The sequence below is a fragment of the Larimichthys crocea genome, chromosome XVI (genome assembly GCF_000972845.2).
Source record: "Larimichthys crocea isolate SSNF chromosome XVI, L_crocea_2.0, whole genome shotgun sequence".
In the NCBI taxonomy this organism is placed as follows: Eukaryota; Metazoa; Chordata; class Actinopteri; family Sciaenidae; genus Larimichthys; species Larimichthys crocea.
This window is the reverse complement of record NC_040026.1, coordinates 22,036,910-22,057,349: the sequence shown is the minus strand read 5'-3', so window position 1 is coordinate 22,057,349 and position 20,440 is coordinate 22,036,910. Positions and strand designations below refer to the sequence as shown.

At 42.4% G+C, this 20,440-nt stretch overlaps 1 protein-coding gene across 1 annotated transcript in view; it reads left to right on the top strand.

Annotated features, from left to right (window-relative positions):
* Positions 1 to 1,114: 1,114 nt before the first annotated feature.
* Positions 1,115 to 20,440, top strand: part of LOC104935921 (corticotropin-releasing factor receptor 1) — a 42,630-nt gene continuing 23,304 nt past the window's right edge. The window contains exons 1-4 of the mRNA XM_019277720.2: positions 1,115 to 1,716; positions 6,252 to 6,339; positions 7,502 to 7,561; positions 7,929 to 8,054. Coding sequence (XP_019133265.1) covers positions 1,687 to 1,716; positions 6,252 to 6,339; positions 7,502 to 7,561; positions 7,929 to 8,054 — 304 coding nt within the window. The 5' untranslated portion in view covers positions 1,115 to 1,686. The remainder of the gene's footprint in view (positions 1,717 to 6,251; positions 6,340 to 7,501; positions 7,562 to 7,928; positions 8,055 to 20,440) is intronic.

Here is a 20,440-nt window from a genome sequence, read left to right as displayed (position 1 = left end):
TGGGAGTCCCCGACGGTGTAAAATTAGAACCACACAGGCAAATAAAGATTATTCTCATTAACAATTTATTTGTTGATGAATGTTTTAGTCTTGAAAATGTCAGAGTCTGGCGCTTCAGATGGTTCCTTTTATCTGACCAACATAAACCTAAAAGACATAAAACAGAGGAAATCTGGATCTGGATCATATCTGAGGAGCTGGACCCAGAGAATATTTGGCATTCTCCACATGATAAATGATTTAAACATGTGTTTCACAATCGTTTTGGCTCGTGACACCTCGAAATGAGGCAATGCGAGTCATTTTTTTTCCATTTATTTCTCATTTTAGAGCCCGGGAGACGTTAAATCTGATTCATTCAATGTTTTTTAAATGCGAACAATAGATCCGACGTGAACGCTGCCAAACTCTGCAGTTTTCTTTTAGACTTATGATGCGTTTTAGCTTCTTTCAGCTCCTTGTTTAGTTACGAAAGACGACCGGATCAAACACACGAGCTGGTTGAACATCATTTAGCAGCTAAAGAGACAGATAAAAATACAGATAATTCATGCACAGATGAATGCTAATGAACTGCTGATGTTTAAAGTGCCAAAAGCTGCAGTTCCTCTTGTCGTCCACTTGAGGCTGGCTCCAGAAGTGAGTCAGTGTGGATCACTCTTCAGACTACATCCATGATTTAGATGTGATGATATGATGACAGAAACAGTTTCTGCTTCCTCAGGTGTTGCACCTTTAAAGGTCTCTCATCTCTTTAATCATCTCCACCATCTGGCTCCTGAATTATTGATTAATCAGCTGATTGATTTGTATTTCCATGCTGATCTGAACAGTTTGAATCTTTATTTAAAAACGCTCCCTGGAGGATGTTTAACTTTATTGATTATGTTTGAAAAAGGGTTCCCTGCTTTCTTAATTAGAGCTCCTCTTTACGCGCCAAATCCAGTTTACCTCCTTTAACTTTCAGATTACAGATTACAATCAGCCGTTGCATAATTAACTCCACGGTGAGGAACACACACACACACACACACACACACACACACACACACACACACACACACGCACACACACACTCCACCCACCCTCCGGTCGCGTCGCATACTCCCCGACGAAGTGGCACAACGTGGGCGGCGCGTCGAAGGATCTTGTACCAAAGCACCAGCGAGCGCAGTCAGAGTCAGAGCGGCTGGATGTGGAGCGAGCAGCGGGACGTGACGGTGAGAGCTGCGGGCACCCCTGCGGAGCAAACCGTGCGTGTAAAAGGAGTTCTGGCCCGGGGCCAGGCTTGAAGGCTGCTGTGGTGTCAGCACGGATGGTGCGCGTCTCTTTCTCTCTCTCTCCAAAAGCTGGATTCGGTTTCCACAGTCCGGTAACAGAAACTGGCGGAGCGACTTCATCTGAGTATTCACGGGAAACCGAGCCGCACGGACAGGACAGTTCATCACCCGGAGAACCGGCTGACACATTTCTGCTCCTCATTAAATCATCGGAATGGATCCTAACCTCTGACCTCGGACGGCGCATTTGGAAACCTGATTCAGCATCTTTGTTTGTTTGTTTGTTTGTTTTTGGTTTTTTGGCTCCATCAACATTTTTTTAAAAGTGTGAAATTCTGATAAAAACATTAAGATCCAGATCTTTAAAGAAACACGTGAGAATTATGTGAATATTCCAGATCTGGAAATGCGTCGCAAATGTTTCTTTCTGCTTCAGGTAAGTTCTGCATCATTTGGATGTTTAATTATCATAAAATCCAAAAAAAAATCTGCTGGATAATCTTTGATGTGAGAGGATTTAACATCCTCCTCCTCATCCAGATGTCAGCTCTGGTGTCTCCATCTCACAGCTGTTTGAATAACAGGACTTGCAAAGCTCCAAATATTCACACACACACAAAAAAAATAATAATCTGCATGATTTCATACAAACAAACGCTGGAGCTGCAAAATGCCTTGTTGTGTTGTAAACAGTGAAACATGAGGCGGGACTTTGGGGTTAAAATGGCATGAGAAAACGATCCCAAGTGTCAGGATTCCTGCTCTGCTGGGACCAGCTCTAACGCTGGTGCTTAAAAAAACCCGGATTTGGGACACTGGGGATTAAAAAGTGTTAATGCAGCAACTGTACGAGCTCCTCTCTCCTCACTTCTCCTCCTGCATGTTTGAACCCTCACCACCACCACCACCACCCAAAAAAAAAAAAAAAAAATGCTTCATCTGATATCTGTTGTGGACAAAATGGAAGACAATGAAGGACACATGTGTGGTTTGTTCTGGAAGGAGACATGCTGATGTTGTTACAGATGCCTGAGGTGAATCACTTCATCTGCCTCCTACCCATTGTGTGACTGTGTGAGCGGAGCTGCCAGCACTAAGAATAACCAAGAATCCTCTGAACCCCTTTATGAAATCCCCCCTGCTTTCTATTCGCGTCCCCATTGTTGTGATTTAAGACCGAAGAGCTCCCACACACACACACACACACACACACACACACACACACAGATCACATTACTGCTAAGGTCAAAAAGTACCGTAAGTTCACTTTGAGGTAACTTTACTTCAGTATTTCTGTACTCGGTTACTCTTTGAGTTGCTGCTGTGCAGATTCTTTTTCATCCAGATGATTTGTGGTGAGAAATCTGCTGAAAGTTGAATTTCCTTAAAAAAAAAAAAAAGACTTGTGAGCAAAATATAACAATGCACTGCAAGTTCAGTTCACAGGTACTTCAAATCCTTTACTGCAGTACTTCTATGTGGTACCACAGTGCAGAGAAAGTGTAAAAGTCAAAGTACCTCTTTCCTCTCTGCTACTAACAGCTGGACTTCCTGTTTATGTTATTTTTCATCCAGATGATTCGTGGTGAAAAATCTGCTCTCACAGAGTCGTGATCAAAATATGACAAATTCAGGTAGAAGAAGTACTTAGACATTATAAATTTGCAGTACCACGATGTAGAAACACATAGTCATTATGCAGACTATGTCAGAATTACGTGTATTGATGGATTTTAATTATTGAAGCATCTCTAACGATGCAGCTGGTGAAGGATGCATGACGCAGAAATACTCAAACTGTAGCAGAAGTCAATTCTACTTTAACTGTGGTGAGAAAAACACATGACTTCTTCTTCTCTAGTTTGACAGCAGAGCTGCGTCATGTTTTTAATTTGGTCTCATTGATGAGAGTTTTAAATATTTCAGGGAGCGATGGGACCAGAAAGATCCGAGATCTGATGAGGGAGCCTCAAACGACCAAAAAACCTTTAAGAGATAACGACATAACATTAAAAGAACCTTTTAAATCCAAATATAAAACATTTAGTGATGAAAACTTCAGTACTTTGTTCATGCTGAGGTTAAAGAGCGACACTGTGACATTAACGAAGATACTGTGGGACATCACAGGAAACAATCTTTTTAAATATAACGAAGGAAAAAGACGTCTCTTATTAATAACACTACACCTCATCGCGGAGACACTCCTACACAGCTGATCAAACACCTGATAATCATACCGCGATGTTTAGAACCAGGTTACGCTCTATTTCACATCCTGTAATTAAAACCAAGATGAACCAGGACAGGGATGCTAATTTACAGATGATGACGTGAAACTGATGAGAAACAAATTAATCTAAAGATCCAGATCGCAGCCTTTGGAGTTTTTTCACATGTTTTGCTGCCACTAGATGTCACTAAATCCGACAGACTGGACCTTTAAAATAATAAAATATCATGAATATAAGAGGGCGTCAAAATGTCTGAAACAGCTCTGGATGAAGACGCCAAGCCGCAAACTGCAGTTCCTCTAACGTCCACTTGAGGCTGGCTCCAGAAGTGAGTCAGTCTCCATAAGTCCCCATGTCCAAATGTCCAACTTCACAGCAGAAATAAACATGTTTACAGCCTGGTACAAAAAACAGTTTTGGTCTCTGTAGCTAATTTCCCCGTTCATGACAACTGTACTGAGGGTGAATTTATATACAACTCACCTGTTCAGGTTATATTAAGGCTTAAAGTTATGCAGGATTAAGAGCATTTTTTATTATTTAGACAAGTTGCTTTATTTAAAAGAAGTAAAAATAGAAACAAACTGCCGCTCACACGTCGATGCATCACGAGCGAAGGGTTCAGTATTTTTTACACTTTTGCGTTCCTGCTTTTCACCCAAGGTTCAAATCCCATCAGCAGCATCACAGGCTGGTTTTCATCCCATCGTTCACAGCGCGGCTGTCAGTTACTGAGCTTTAATTACATGGAGGAGGCTGCAGCAGCACAGTACAGTAGCTGCACTGTACTGTGCTGATACCTGCCCGGCATTCAGCGAGCATGAAACAGACACAGCAAACCAGAAATCTGGGGCACTCCAGCATTTTATATGATGAGACTACACACACTGCTGGTGTTTTACTCTGCTGTTACCACCAGCTATGAATCTGCCTATTGATGCGTTCAAGGACAAGAGGGAAACTGAAAGATTTCTTTATTTTCTGTGAGATAAAATGTTGTTTGAGACGTTGCATTATTGATAGAGATGTTTTATGCAAACAGGAAATGAAACATTGGCTTTGTAGGTAATAGTAGCCGCCCTCTCGTGTCCACAGGGAATAGTCTATAGTCAAGGACAGCTGCTCCGCTGTGTAACCTAGTTTGGGGTCAATTAGAGAGGCCGCTTTAGTCCAAACAAAAACTGAAAAGATGACATTTTACAGTCTTTGCTGCTCCTCATAAAATGGCAGCGACAGATGCTGGCACACAGCGGTTTCCAGATGTCACCAGTTAAACACGGAGGCACAGTAACACACCAAACGCTTCCCGGCTTGAACAGTTTCCAGCAGACACTCGACAAAAAAGGAATCCGGCCGAGATCAAAGTGCGTGAATTAAATATTAATCCCAACTAATGACAGTACAAAGAATGGACAGCGTTTCCTGAAGAGCTGTCCTGCTTCTTCTGCCTCATGGCTAATTTAAAAATCATTATTGAAGCTGTGACAACACCCACCTGTCAATCAAAGCGTCCACGCTCTTAATCCTGCATAACTTTAAGCCTTAATATAATGTGAACAGGTGAGTTGTATATAAATTCACCCTCAGTACAGTTGTCATGAACGGGGAAATTAGCTACAGAGACCAAAACTGTTTTTTGTACCAGGCTGTAAACATGTTTATTTCTGCTGTCTAACATGGAGACTTATGGAGACTGACTCACTTCTGGAGCCAGCCTCAAGTGGACGTTAGAGGAACTGCAGCTTTTGGGACTTCACAGGCACGGAGGTCGCTGCTTGGCGTCTTCATCCAGAGCTGTTCCAGACATTTTGATGCCGTCGTATATTCATGATATTTTATTATTTTAAAGGTCCAGTCTGTCGGATTTAGCGGTGATGTAGTGGTGATGTTGTAACCACACCTTCGACCTTTAAATTTAAATTAGCATCCTTGTTCTGATTCATGCTGGTTTTAATTACAGGCTGTGAAATAGAGCGTAACCTGGTTCTAATCAGGTGATTGATTAATTTCTTCTGGCTCCAGCCTCAAGTGGCCACTCGAGGAACTGCAGCTTCTGGCACTTCTTGGAGGTTCCACTTGGTTTCCAGCCAAAGAAGTCCGCCTGAGATCAAAGTGTGTGAATGAATCAATCATCCCAACGCACACACAGAGGTTCTCACCTGTTTCACCACAGTGTGTGTGTGTGTGTGTGTGTGTGTGTGTGTGTGTGTGTGTTAAAGGGAACAGATGCTATCTGAAATTGTTTCTGTGGCGGGAAACAAGCGAAAACACGCCGCTGCTTCTCTCACATGAGACCCGACACATACAGACGCACAACCTCTTCCCGTGCTGCTTACTGTAATTTCATAATTATGTGCATTATTTAATGTGTTTTTCCCTCTCGGAGCACGTGTAAAGTAGGCTAACGGGAACCCGGCACACACAGAAATCCTCTGTATCGAACACTACAACATCTTAGAAGGCTGGAAGTAACTTCCTCTGCTGTGTGTGATTGAACCTGGTATCTGTAAACATGAAAGAGTCTGACGTGGGGGGTGATTACAGACTACAAAGCGCTCCAAATGAAGCGAGAGGAGCTGTTAATGCATGCATCATCTGCTCAAGGGCACCCGCAGTCTTTCAGTTTGGTTTCTGCAGTCTGAATTTAAAGGACTGTATCCGACATGTGCGAACGCTGGATTCATCGATGGAGTCTGACCTTTTGTGGCGTTCTCTTTTCTGCTTCCTCTGTTCGCAGGTGTGCGCCGTCGTGAGCCTGCTGCCTTCAGGCTCTTTAGCGGATTTGACATGTGAAGCTCTGCTCATGCTGTCAGGGAATTTCTCATGTAAGTTGAGGACAAACATCAGCTGGGATGTTTGCTCACAGACACAGTTACCAGCTGTTAAAAGGCAGTTATATCCCAGAGTGTTTTCCTGCGACTACACATTGTGCGCTTGAATTGATTTCCAGGCCCCGAACCGTCGTCCTCAATCACAACCGTCCTCTGTGTGATTATTGGCACAGCGTCGCTTCCCATTATTCTGTTTGTGTTCCACTGAGAGCGGCTTATTAAAGACTTTAAACTGTAGCACGCACCCAGACAGAGCCCAGCCATGACGGAGCACACAGGAATGATCTCTTTGTTATTCGCCCTGGGTCGCTGTCATTAAAATGTTCCAGGTAGCTTTTAACAGACTGCTACTAATGATGACGGTGCTGTGTTATTAAGCTGTCACATTGCTCTGTGATGGCTGGGCGTTCACAAACGATGACTGACTGTAGACAGCGTTAAGTAGCGACTAACGAGGATCAATTATTCTGCAGGTTATTCTCTATGAGGTCGATCAGGTGTCAGAAAATTGTTGTAACATGTTCCCGTAATCCGACCAACATTTCAAAATATCTCAGTTTGCAATGACATAAAACCAGAACCAGATCATGTTTGGATTTAAAAAGCTGCTGTAAATGTAGAGGCGAGTTGGAGGCAAACCATGTACGTCCAGTTTAGTTGTCGAACATACACCATGTTCATAAGACATCATCTAAAGCCAACTAAGGTGCAACTAAAACTAACTCTCTGATTTTGGGTTAGCAGAAAATAAACACTGACGTTGTTGAGCTGACGTCACATCGACGTCCCTGTGAAGAAAACAAACATATATGTTGATTTGGGTTTTAAATTATTTCATAATTCGCTGAATGAATTTTCACACACTGTGTTAAAAAGCACCTGAAAGCGTCAGGCGGAAGCTTCAACATCCTCATTTCTTCTTGAGTTATTACAGAAATAATAGCCTGACCCTCGGGGCACGTCTAGATTCATATTTGCTGCTACCGTCCTGTTATTGCTCGGGGAAAGGTCTGTCACCAGTGTTTACCGTTGCCCTTTAATGCTCACCCTTTGTAGCTGCTAAAATGAATCTAATGAGATTTTCATAGCCTCTTCTAAACCGTGCAAACAAAGATTAAGGGTATTGATGAAACTCTCTCCTTCTTCTGGATTGCAGTGCAGTCGCTGGCCTCCTCCTGGAACCAAACCCTGAGCAATGCCACGGGTCAGTGGAGCGGTGAGTTGGACACGTTGCTCTTCTCAGATGTGTGAAACTGATTCCCGCACCGTTGCTACAAAGCGGAGTTGTTGTGGAATACCCCACGAGGGAGAGCGAGTTTGATCCGAACTCAGATTATAAGGACTAACATCAAAGACGAGAACAATGCCGGAAATAGACTTTGGCGACGTGTCACGGGAGACGGCGCTCGAGCGCAGCACAGGAGTAATAATTAAAGCCTGTGTACACAAACAGCTTATTCAGCTGCGCGGCTTATTGCCAACATCATTGGAGCATTGTCAGAATTTCACCATGGCTATATGTAGTACGCAGCCATGCCAGGAATTTATGCTTGTGTTTGACATTTCTGTCCCCCGTGCTGCAGGCTCGGGACTCTACTGTGACACCTCCATCGATGGCATTGGCACCTGCTGGCCCCGGAGCAGCGCCGGGCAGATGGTGTCACGACCCTGTCCAGAGATGTTCTACGGTGTCAGATACAACACCACCAGTAAGTCCCGGCACCACGGCCCCTGCCAGCACACAAACAATAGACTCAAAACAAGATTTAATTTGATTTCCTCTCTCTTCCCAAACCCCCCCGCTGACTAGTCTTCCCCTTGGGCAAATCCTGTTTACGTAATTGTGTATACAGAAATTAGCATGAGCATACAAATTAGTGAGAAACACACACACATACACACACACAAAAAAAAAAAAATCACGTGTACACAAAGTAGGACTGCAGATAAAAACACCGTGAAGTGTCAGAAGAAACGAGCCTGACGAGCGGTGTTTGTGTCAGGATGGAAATGGAAATATAAAGATGGGATAATGTCACAAAATGAAGAGCTTGTTAAAACGACGGAGAGATCCGCAGATAAATGTCAAACCTACGTCTTCAAACGTGATCTGGGTCGAAGAATCACATAATGACCCATTTTCTTAAGTGCAGCGTCTCTGAAGGTATTTTAGAAATCAGATTTTTGGGTTAAGGTTTTTGTGAAAGTGAAGAAAGTGGTTCAGATGTCTGTTCCCGGTACCTCGAACTATTCCTGAACCTCGGCACAGCGGTTTGTCCTCAGGTCAAGCTGAAGTTAAATAGCTACAGAAGTCAGCCTGGTAAATGACATCCGCAGTGTCAGTTTTTAGCCATTCTAGCAGATATAACAAGGCATTCATGGTCCTCAGAGGATGAACCCTAATGACAGTTCATGGAGCATTGAAGCAGCTCACAATATACAAACTCTCAAGAGACTGAAGATACAGCCCGGTGTGTTAGTCACGCTAAGAAGCAGAGGGTGTGGTCACAGTCACAGCTGATAATCAGGGAGCGTCATCGCGTCTCCGTCTCCTCTGGTGATGATTGATAACCTGCGTGACTTCTTCCTCATCACTGCGAGATAACGAGTCGTGATTCTGACGCGCATGTCTTAGTTAAGATGAGATAAAAACCTCCAAATGTTCAAAACACTTTTTTTGGGGCCTTTATTTGACTGAGACAGCTTGAAGAGTGACAGGAAACGTGGGGTGACATACGGGAAAGAGTCACAGGTCGGGATTCGAACCCTGGGCCGTCGCGGCGAGGCCTGAGCCTTCGTACATGGGGCGACACCCCAGTTTTAATGTTTTCTCACGAGGTTCAAACTAAATATGTCAGAAGTGAAACATTAAACTAATAGAATAATCTCACGTCTAAACAATAAATTAAAATCTAATGTCCTCAAACAAAAACTTAACGAGGCAGCAAATTTCAGTGACTTTGAATTCAGTTTTTTTTAAAGATTACAATCCAGAATTTGAGCACAGAATTAAAAATTTAGCGTCCTGGTCCTTTAAAGCGTCGTCCTTTAAGTCTTCCCCTGCGTCTATAATTCATCAGATTCATGTTTAATTCACGTTTCCACTCAGACGGCTGTAATGTCCACAAACGGTGCACGGACAGGTTCAGCTTATCGAACATGGATCTGTGATGAGCATCTATCTGGGCCACCGCGGCACTCGAGGTGAAAGCAAACACGCCGAGGGAGATACAGTAAACACAATTAAGTAGATTTACCGGATGAAAGGAAGTGTGTGTTTCTTGGTAATTTAAAGTCCCCACAGGACCCTCGAGGAGCCACTCAAGAGAGACACAGAGGGAGAACGAGCCGGGCGGTAATTCAGACGCTAATTTGACACAGCGAGGTTCATTTCACCTTCAGGATTAAAATAATCTCCACTCACGAGCTGACGTCCATCAGCTGATGTCTCGCGGAGGTCAACAGTGGATTCACAGTGACCACATGAGTGTTAAAATCCATTGGAAGGATTACAAACTACTTTAAAGAATATTTCCAGCATGAATTTTTTATTAATCATTATTAAATATTTCATGTTTTTCACAGATGAAGTTCAGACGAGGCGAAGTAATTCAGTCATGTCTTTTGAAGTGCTGTTTGTTTCAAAGGTAGAGAAACGCGCTGACTCTTCATCAGCACGCAGCTGATATCATGTCTTTTTAATGTACCACTCCGGCTAAGTAAGGTAGTTAAACTCAGCTCCACCGAGACCGGCTACATCATCAAGATAACATACGGTAGTTACTCGTTACTGGCAACGACTGACTCAAGTGGACGTTGGAGGAACTGCAGTTTTTCGTACTTTCTATGTCGGCTTCTGAGATCGCAGCACGCTCTGAAACTCTCCCTGAAACCAGCTGAGGTTAATGCGGTGCAGCCACAGACAGCATACATATGGATGCCCAGCCTTTCAACCTGCACTCTGCAGCCTAGAGGATAAACCCACCCACCCCCAACTCCCATTACAGAAACCTCAGGACGACGACAATTGTTGGTTTAAAGCTTGCACCATGTGATGAAGCTCTGTCAGTGTTAGTGATACATTATCAGAGCCTGGAGAGACTCGAGTGGTTCTTGGAAACGCACAACAGCGAGGTGATAATACCACTTTGAGTTTCATAATGCATCATTTAAATGCGTGTCTAATTAATAAATTTTTTATGGCTTTTTCAAATTGTTCCTTTCATTATTCATAACCTCTTCCACTCTGCGGCTGCAGCGGGCTCAGTTTTAAAGCTATACCATGTACCAACCTTCTCATGCTACGTCGTCGGGAAAGAGGACTGAATAAGTTAGAGCCGGATGCAGGCATCGCAGATCGAAGTCGCGCGTCATGGTCGCTTGGCGCTCCGGTCGAGTTTTGGTGATGTGAAAGCTCCTGACCTCTCTCTTCTGTGGGGACCCACGAGTCTCCTCTTTATGCTAATCCCATATCGCTTGGGGCAAAGACCATGCAGTGTTTTTTGCATGGATGTGTATCTGAATATTTCTGCATACTGAGGTCCCTGAACAGTTTTTGAATTGCATAAATTGTGTCTGACTGTAAAGCCGAGACTCTCGTGGATTCAATGAGCCCACATCGTATTCATGTGTGATGATGGTATTCACCATACGAGCCATTTCATTGGGGTGACAGTATCTTTTTTTAAAAATGACATCAATGTGTAAAATGACCTATTGTGACCTCGAGGATAATCACAGCCTGTCCAGCCACAAACCAGAGAGCGAGGCCGTTCAGGGGGGCGATGGGTTTCCGGGTTTCATTAAAGATGAGGAGCAATTTCCAGAAGAAGAGGCCTCAAAATCTGATTACCGAAAACGGCAGTTCTAAGAGAAATCTCCAAGTCTTGGAGAGGTCTGACTACAAAGCTGAGACTCTCATTGTATTCGTGTGTGATGATGTTAGTCCCCATAGTAGCCATTTCATTGTAGTGAGAGCATTTTTTGAAACTTGACCTGACTGTATAAATTTTCCTTTTGTGACCTCGAGGATAATCACATCCTCGAGAAACTGTGCAAGCAAAGACGAGAGACCGGAGGCGTTCAGAGGATGGATGGTTTTTCTACGTATCTTGACAATAATACGGTTTCTGAGAAAGTTCAAGAACAGAAGTCGCCATCCAATCACTGAAGACGGCAGTTCTGACACAAAAACTGTCAAAACAGTTTTTTCGAGCGCTCTAATAAATGGTTTCAATCCAAAAGGCTGCTGCAACATCTTAGAAATCATAATAGAGCATTGGGAGTGACCATCGTATACCTCAATCATCAACATGTGCCGAGCTCTTACCCTCTGAATTTTGCTGCTAACTCCCCGTAAAGATCCATTGACCCTCCTAAAAAAGAAGAATATGTTACAACAACCAAAAACAAGTAGTTGACCATCAAAAGTAAGAAAACCACAATGAAATGTGTTTTTACGTTACCTTTACGTTACTGTTATACGTAAAACATCATCAGAGGGTTGACATCTTGACCTTCACACATTCCTGCACTTTTCATGGAGACTTGAGGGTTTTGTAGTTGCACGATTGCCGACTGGGTCAACTTGTCCTGAAATGTACAGTCTCTACTTCAGCTTCTCGTCTCCATCACTTCCACCCATGAGACCGGTCGAAGCTTCAAACACGAGCATCTTATGAACTTCGGGCCCCCACATGTAAACATCTGAAGTTTGCTTTTCTTGTACAAGTTTGAAGATTTCAGCTCAGAGCAGCAGTGTTTGTTTGTTCAGCGTGTTGAACACACACCACGATCTTTGTGGAGCTTATTTTAGATAATATGTAAATTGTGTCTCCAAGATATCCCATGAGCGCTTCCGCGTCTACATTTATTTTTCAGATTTAGTTACTTCAAAAATTAAGATTTCTAGTCCCAGTTTCAGAATGTAATCCCACTGTGGTGTATGTATATATATATATATATATATTATATATATATATATATAGCCCAGCTCGGCGTCTGTCTTTCAGCCTTTATTCACCAAGCTCTCACCAACCAATAAAGTCAGTCCCACATTACCTTGTCCGGCGGCTTCTTGCTCGCTCACTCTCTCCTTTTCCTCTTAGCTTCTCCGTCAGCGTCCTCTTCACTCTCTTCTCCTCTCCCATCATGTCATAGAGGCTGCTGAGCCTGGTTACCTCCCTCTTCTTCTTCTGGTAGTCCATACGCCTGTTGGTACAAACACTCAGTTCGTCAGCTTGGCGGTGAGCTCAGAGCGACGGGTACCGTCGCTCTGAGCTCCCGCCAAGCTGACGAACTGAGCTAACAGCAGCTACAGCTGTCAGCAGTTTACTTCACTGTCCATCATAAACTCTGTAAATCACAGAGAGTTGAGGCGGAGCAGCCGGAGGACATCAGAGGGAAAACCAGAAAACATTTCCTCCATAAAATGATGGTTGACTGATGGCTTCCTCCGTCAGCGTCCTCTTCACTCTCTTCTCCTCTGCCATTATGTCCATAGAAGCTGCGGCTCCTGTTCTAGCACAACACCGGCACTGCTCCTCACCCCAGGCCTGAAAAAACCTCCTCTTCTTCTTCCCGGCGGTCCAACTAACAGCAGCTACAATGAAATAGTTACACAGTGTGAGAACAGACATTATTCAAAAGTTACTCAATGTCTCTTCAATAATTTGAGGTTTGGACCAAACAAACATCGTGAAAGTGTCAAACGAAACCAGACACTCAATCAAGGACAATAATTAGTCACAGTCCTGTATCAAATAAAAACTGCAGCTCGACCAGCTCAGCAGTCAAATCCTGCTTTTACAGTAATGAGTGACATAATCCTCTCAGAGTATTTCAGGTGCTCTGTGTTCTTTTATTTCGAATATTTCCGCCCCTCTGCTTCTCTGCTAATTTCAACACATTCCAGCCACTAAATGGAGCGACTCATTTTAACTACGAGCACATGTTGGATATTATCAGTTAGGTTTTCGAGAACACTTTGCTGCTTTTTATGACAGCTATGAGTCCCGGGTGTTTTGTGGAGTTGTTGAAAAGTGGTTACCTTTTAAATTTAAAAAGTGCCTGACGCCAAAATGGTCACCAAAGAATGTGAAGATGCAGACTGAACAGGCTGTGACGAATTAGCTTCCACCCCATTTCACTGGCAACTGATTTGCTGCCACCAGGAGACGACGTTTATATCAGTTCCTGCTGTGCCCAGAGCTGAGACACTGTTTTAACCTCTTACACTCTCTATAGGGGGAGACAGGAGGTAAACAATGTATGGCACACAGAAGATATGAAAGCTGAAAACATTCAAATATATAAAGTTCATAAAGAGTGTAAAATTCTTAGGCTTTGCATTGACGTAGATGTTAGAAACCGTTTATTTCAAATTTAGCCAATTTTAACGAGTTAAATTTGAGAAAAATGTCAGTTTGTTTCTTCTGGAAGTTCACAAGGCCACAATCACTGACGCGGTAAAGAACGGATGCCGTATCCGTGACAGTGTGCCTCCATGTTTGTAGTCCTGCCTCTAAATCTAAAAATCGGCAAAGACGCGGATCATCGGTGGAGCTGAGGCGGGCTGAAGTAATGATGTAACAACACCCACCTGTCAATCAAAGCGTCCACGCTCTTAATCCTGCATAACTTTAAGCCTTAATATAATTTGTCAAACACTGTTTATACACATCTTAAACGGTTTAGGGACGTCAGCATGCAGCAAAGCTCCGTGGGATTAGCACAAAGCGGACATGTCTGTGAAGAGCAGACTCGCGGGTTCACGGAACTCATTTTAACTCAGATATATTGAGGTGAAAGGTCAAAAGACCCGTTTGAAAATGGACATGCCAGCTTTTATGTCGCCTAACTTTGGAGCGTTACTGTGACATGTTAAATCTGAAACACAGACACATCGACGTTCGAGTTTATTTTATTTATTAGATGACGCAGCTCCAAAAACCAAATGGAGGAAACGTCTGGGGCTTGTCACATCGACACAGTTCTAACCGCTAACATGAAAGCAGCGTGTACAGTCTTTATTCTGTCGGATCAGCCGGTGCAGCTGAGAAGAAAAGTCAGTGTGCGCTCCAGATAATGAGCTGCATGAATACAGACACCCTGTTTGTTTCTCAGTGATAACCTTCAGTGGAGATGACGTGCTGTAACACAATTAGACCTGAGACAATGGATATAAAAGAAAATAAAACAAATGAATTAATTATAAGAATTACTTTAAAATAACTCAATTATTCTGTCTGTGTGGGCCATCACCGCGGCAACAGCTTCTTATTTCATACACAGAGTTCAAAAACACACCATAAATAAATAAATAAAAATGAAAGTAATAAATAGACAGTTCACATGAATCAACTCGTCTCACCAACACGTTTTATTTAAAGTGTGTCTGAACAGGAGGTGATGGGGGCAAACAGGTCGTGATTTATGGGTCCTTCTTACCCTTATCTTCGTCTCCGAGGAAGACCGCAGACACGACTCAGGGCTGAAATATGTGCCGACGCTGTAATTCAAATCTTTTTATTTATTTATAAATAATTTTCCTAAAAAGGCGTTAAAATGATTCAGCAAGAAAAGATCAAAATAAATTGTTATTTCTGAATTGATTTATTTAATATGAATGACATCGGAAGATACAGATTAGATATTCCACAGTTTATTATATTATATTATATTAACGTAACATAATAGGAATATACATAAAGTAATTTGTTTGTAAAATATAAATAGAATAAGTAAAGATAAAAAATGCCAATCACAGTATCACAAACCAGAGGAAGTCATAGTAGTATTAGTATCAATAGTATTAGTAGCATTAGCAGTAGTATTAGTAGTATTGGTAGTATTAGTGTCAGTGGCATTTGTAGCAGTAGTATTAGTAGTAATAGTGTAAGTATTAGTATTAGTATTAGTATCAGTAGTATTAGTATTAGTAGCAGTGGTAGTTGTAGCAGTATCAGCAGCAGTAGTAGTATCAGTAGTATTAGTAGTATTAGTCTCAGTAGTAGTAATAGTGTTAGTATTAGTATTAGTATCAGTAGTAGTAGTTATACTGTAGCAGTATCAGCAGCAGTAGTAGTATCAGTAGTATTAGTAGTATTAGTCTCAGTAGTAGTAGTTATACTGTAGCAGTATCAGCAGCAGTAGTAGTATCAGTAGTATCAGTGGTAGTATTAGTCTCAGTAGTATCAGTGGTAGTATTAGTCTCAGTAGTATCAGTGGTAGTATTAGTCTCAGTAGTAGTAGTTATACTGTAGCAGTATCAGTGGTAGTATTAGTCTCAGTAGTAGTAGTTATACTGTAGCAGTATCAGCAGCAGTAGTAGTATCAGTGGTAGTATTAGTCTCAGTAGTATCAGTGGTAGAATTAGTCTCAGTAGTATCAGTGGTAGTATCAGTGGTAGTATTAGTCTCAGTAGTAGTAGTAGGACAGTAATAAGTGTGTTTTGGTGGAGGCAGGCGGGCGGAGAGTCCACGGTGGCTCCTAATGGTCTGAGTGGATGTGTGAGCGGTCCAGAGGGAGATGATGGCCGAGTTCACGTCCACGAGTGCACGACTCGTCTTCCTGCGTGTCTGAGTCGCTGGTGCAGAAAGAAGCTAAAGATCTGGAACACATTTCAGCTGCAGCTCAGCTCCGAGCCAAAGACCGATCCAGGACAAGATTTACAGACGAGTGAAGGATCTTAAATTGGATTCTGAAGCTCACCGCAGAGAAGAAGAAGCAGCAGAAGAAGAGGAGGAACAACAGTGATGTGAATTCTTGTCTCTGCTCCAGATTACACAAGGAATCATGAAGTGGACTCAAAACCCACAAATATTAAATCTTATTGACCTCAAACTGACCCGAGTCAAGCGGGCAGGTTACTACAGGACAAACCTGCAACACAGTTAGCTATAGACTATGTAAGTAATCTTCAGGATATGATGACAGTAAAACAGAGTAAAACATTTGTGGAGCTGAAATATTTTTACATGAACGTGAATAATCGGTTTATCGTGTCAGCTGCTCAAACTGTCCTCTGACAAAACATCAGATTTAATAAACTCTTCATACTTTTCCTGTGTACAAATATTAATTTGTGACAAACTATCAGATAAATGCTTGTAGATTCAAAAGTGCCATATTTCCCTCTGAAATGTCATTGAGTACAAGTATTAGTACCTCGTATTTGTACTTCAGTACAGTACTGAGTGACATTCCAGCTCTGCGGCTACAAGCTGAATGTTTGGGACTGATAAAGTTACAACGAGTTCGCTAAAAATAACCCGCCGCTGCTAAAACAGAAGCTGATCCACTGTGCCGAGAACAGTACTATGAAACAACAGTACTATGAAACAACAGTACTATGAAACAACAGTACTATGAAACAACAGTACTATGACACAACAGTACCATGAAACAACAGTACTATGACACAACAGTACTATAAAACAACAGTACCATGACACAACAGTACCATGACACAACAGTACTATGACACAACAGTACTATAAAACAACAGTACCATGACACAACAGTACTATAAAACAACACTACCATGAAACAACAGTACTATGAAACAACAGTACTATAAAACAACAGTACCATGAAACAACAGTACCATGAACAGTACTATGAAACAACAGTACCATGAACAGTACTATGAAACAACGGTAATATGACACAACAGTACCATGAAACAACAGTACTATGACACAACAGTACTATGAAACAACAGTACCATGAAACAACAGTACCATGAACAGTACTATGAAACAACAGTACCATGAACAGTACTATGAAACAACAGTACTATGACACAACAGTACCATGAAACAACAGTACTATGAAACAACAGTACTATGAAACAACAGTACTATGAAACAACAGTACTATAAAACAACAGTACCAAGAAACAACCGTACCATGAAACAACAGTACTATGAAACAACAGTACTATAAAACAACAGTACCATGAAACAACAACAGTACTATGAAACAACAGTAAACAACAGTACCATAAAACAACAGTACTATGAAACAACGGTACTATGAAACAACAGTACTATGACACAACAGTACTATAAAACAACAGTACTATGACACAACAGTACTATAAAACAACAGTACCATGACACAACAGTACTATGAAACAACAGTACTATGAAACAACAGTACTATGAAACAACAGTACCATAAAACAACAGTACTATGAAACAACTTTTTTACTGTTTAAAAGAGCCAGGCTAGCAGTTTCCCCTTGTTTCCAGTCTCTATGCTAAGCTAAGCTAACACACTGGCAGTTCATGGCGGCTGTGACTGTAGATGTAAAAGTGTCATCGTCAGGTATCAAAAACATCAAACTTCTTATTTTCAGGTGATTAAACATGAATGAAAACACAGATTTTAATGTTTTATTACGTAACATTAAAAGTAAGACAATCAACAGGAAACCCTCGAGTGTGTACAGTTAACAGACATTATAAATATCATAATACAGGAAATAATAATAATTCAGCCTCAAGAACAAAAGAAAAACAGGTAACTAAAGTCTGAAGATCAAACACGCTGGAGTTAACCTTGTGCGCTTTGAACAAAGCCTAATTGCAACAATCAACACGTGTTAATCATGCTGATCATCGCCGGCTCCTCGATACGTCTGATGCTCTCTCCGACGGTTACGTGTTGTCAAACATATGCACGGAGGGGACGGCAGGCGTCCGGGGGCCATTGTCCACACCGCTCAGCCGCTGATTGGTGACAGGTGCCCACGGCGCTGCACGCCCTCCTCTGGCTGCGTGACTCAGCCTGCCGTAGCTATCTTTGTTGTTGCACGTCTTGCCCCACCCGGAAACCCCTTCACCATTTGTTGCCAAGCTTGACTTTCCCTTAATGGTCCCCAGAGGGAGGCCGGTGGATTTTTATTCAGATCTGTTTGTGTGAATGTGCTGTTTATGTGGAGGCCCCGTGAGTTGCAGCGAGTTGTCAGGTCTTGCACCAGTCAAAGCGTGATCGAGGTTGAAGCGAGGGAGGAGGAGGAGGTGGAGGTTTATTTAGAGCAGTGCTCGCGGTCAGTTGGGGCGGCAGAACCTTTCACCCCGGTTCACCCTCCTGCTGCCTCGCAGCAAATGCAAGCCATCTTTTTGCTGAATGGGCTGCAGCTCTGCGGAGCGTTCGCTGAATAATAATTTTATGAGTGCACGTGGGTGAGTGGACGGGTAACATCAGAGGTTTAAAAGTGATGCGATGAGCAGATTCGTCTGTGGAAAGTAGATCCTTCTGTGCAAACGCTCGAGGTGTCTCGTTCTGCAGAACCAAACAGAAATGAGCCAGAAAACACACCCAGCGTGAAAACTGGCATCTATTCCCTCCAGTGTAGACCGCCTGCACATTTCTCAGGAGTTGCTCCAGTTTCCAGTTGTTGCATGAATTTAACAAGTTTTTCTTCTAATAAAAAACGAGGCGGCAGAAAAAAGTTTTTCCATGAGCAGTGAGGACGCCCAGGTACGCCTGGTCACCTGAACGCTCGCTGTGATTTCAGGGCGGAAAGTTACAGTAATGCTGATCATCTGCCGGCTGCTCTGCATCACTTTGGGTTTCATGAGCTGCTGCTGAAGAGATTTGTTTGTGGAAGGGAGAGAAGAGATTAGGCAGGGATTAAGATCATTTTACAAGTGGAGGAGGAAGTATTTAGATCCTCTCTGCCAGTGAAAGTACTAATATCACACTGTAAATACTACGCAGTACACTCAGTAAAATGTTCCCTGTTCTGTTTTAAATCTGATCTCATTAAACGATTGTGACTCATGCGTTCGTGTAAAAACAAGCTGAGGTGGAGCTCATTCTGTTACTGAGCTGTAACTAATAATACAAATTTTCTCCATGAATCGATCGATTGTTTGGTTTTTGGAACAGTTCCGAAAATTGAGACACAATGTTTGTCCAAACCTCGACGTTATTACAAATAACAATATTAAAATGATCTAAAAAAAAACACCTGGAACCAAAGAAGAACAGTTTCTAATTTGTTTCCTGCCAATTAACTTCATAAACTAATAAACTAATTGCTCTGCTGTATTTGTCTAAACTGCTGGGTGTTTTAATTTACAGAAATATGAATAAAAATCAAATCATAAAGATAAATGTAGTGGAGTAAACAGTAGAAGTGGCATTCTCAAAATCAAGTATAAAGTACCTCAAATGTAAAATACAGTATTTGACTGGATGTACTTCGTTCCATCACTGTGATTTATTTAAGCAAACAGTACTATTAAGTACTGTGAAACTTGAGTAAATGTACTCGGCTTCTTTCCACTGCTGTGTATAATCTGAACCTTCCTGAATCACACACACACACACACACAGTGCATCCTCTCTGTATGTATACATTGTATCATGTTTAAGTTTCATAACGAGGTAAAATAATCTGAACTGTATTATATTTATTTAGAACTGAAACAAATATTTGGTCCGTCAGTGAAAGTTTGAAGGGAAGTTCCCATGAACAATGGCTGACCTGCATAAACAAGTGAACGCATCGTGTTACAGCTCGGGCTTTTACTCCGCTCGGCGGGAGTTCATTATAAAAAATAAAAAAAGCTCATTTAGTGGAATAACGTGTGGTTTCCCCGCCTGCTGATGCTCTCCTTTAATTAGCCCTCTGCTCAGAAAGCACAGGGCGGGGAGGCGGACGCGTTCTCTCTGCGGCGGCTGATCCGACGTGTTCCAGTGCGAAGCGAGCGTGACTAAATTTGGGTCAACAGATTTGCTTGTGTACAGTTACAGCAACATTTCTGCTCCGTTGTGCGTTTTCATATCCGCAGCCTCTGTAGAATAATCTTTGTTACTAAGCAGTGTGTTTGCACGGCGTGTTTGGAAATAAAACTAAAAGAGGATCATTTGGCCCCGGGCTTGGAGACGAGCCTGTGTTCCATCCACATGTACCTAGAGCTCCTGTTTCCACAGGGAGGATTTAGCACCTGGCACGGCCCAGCCGCTGTTTTTAACACCCATTCAGAAACAACAATGGATAGTCACTAAGCAAAGATTAAAACTGATATGTACGATGCAGCGCACATCTCTTCAAACAATGAAATCCACTGTGAGCCAT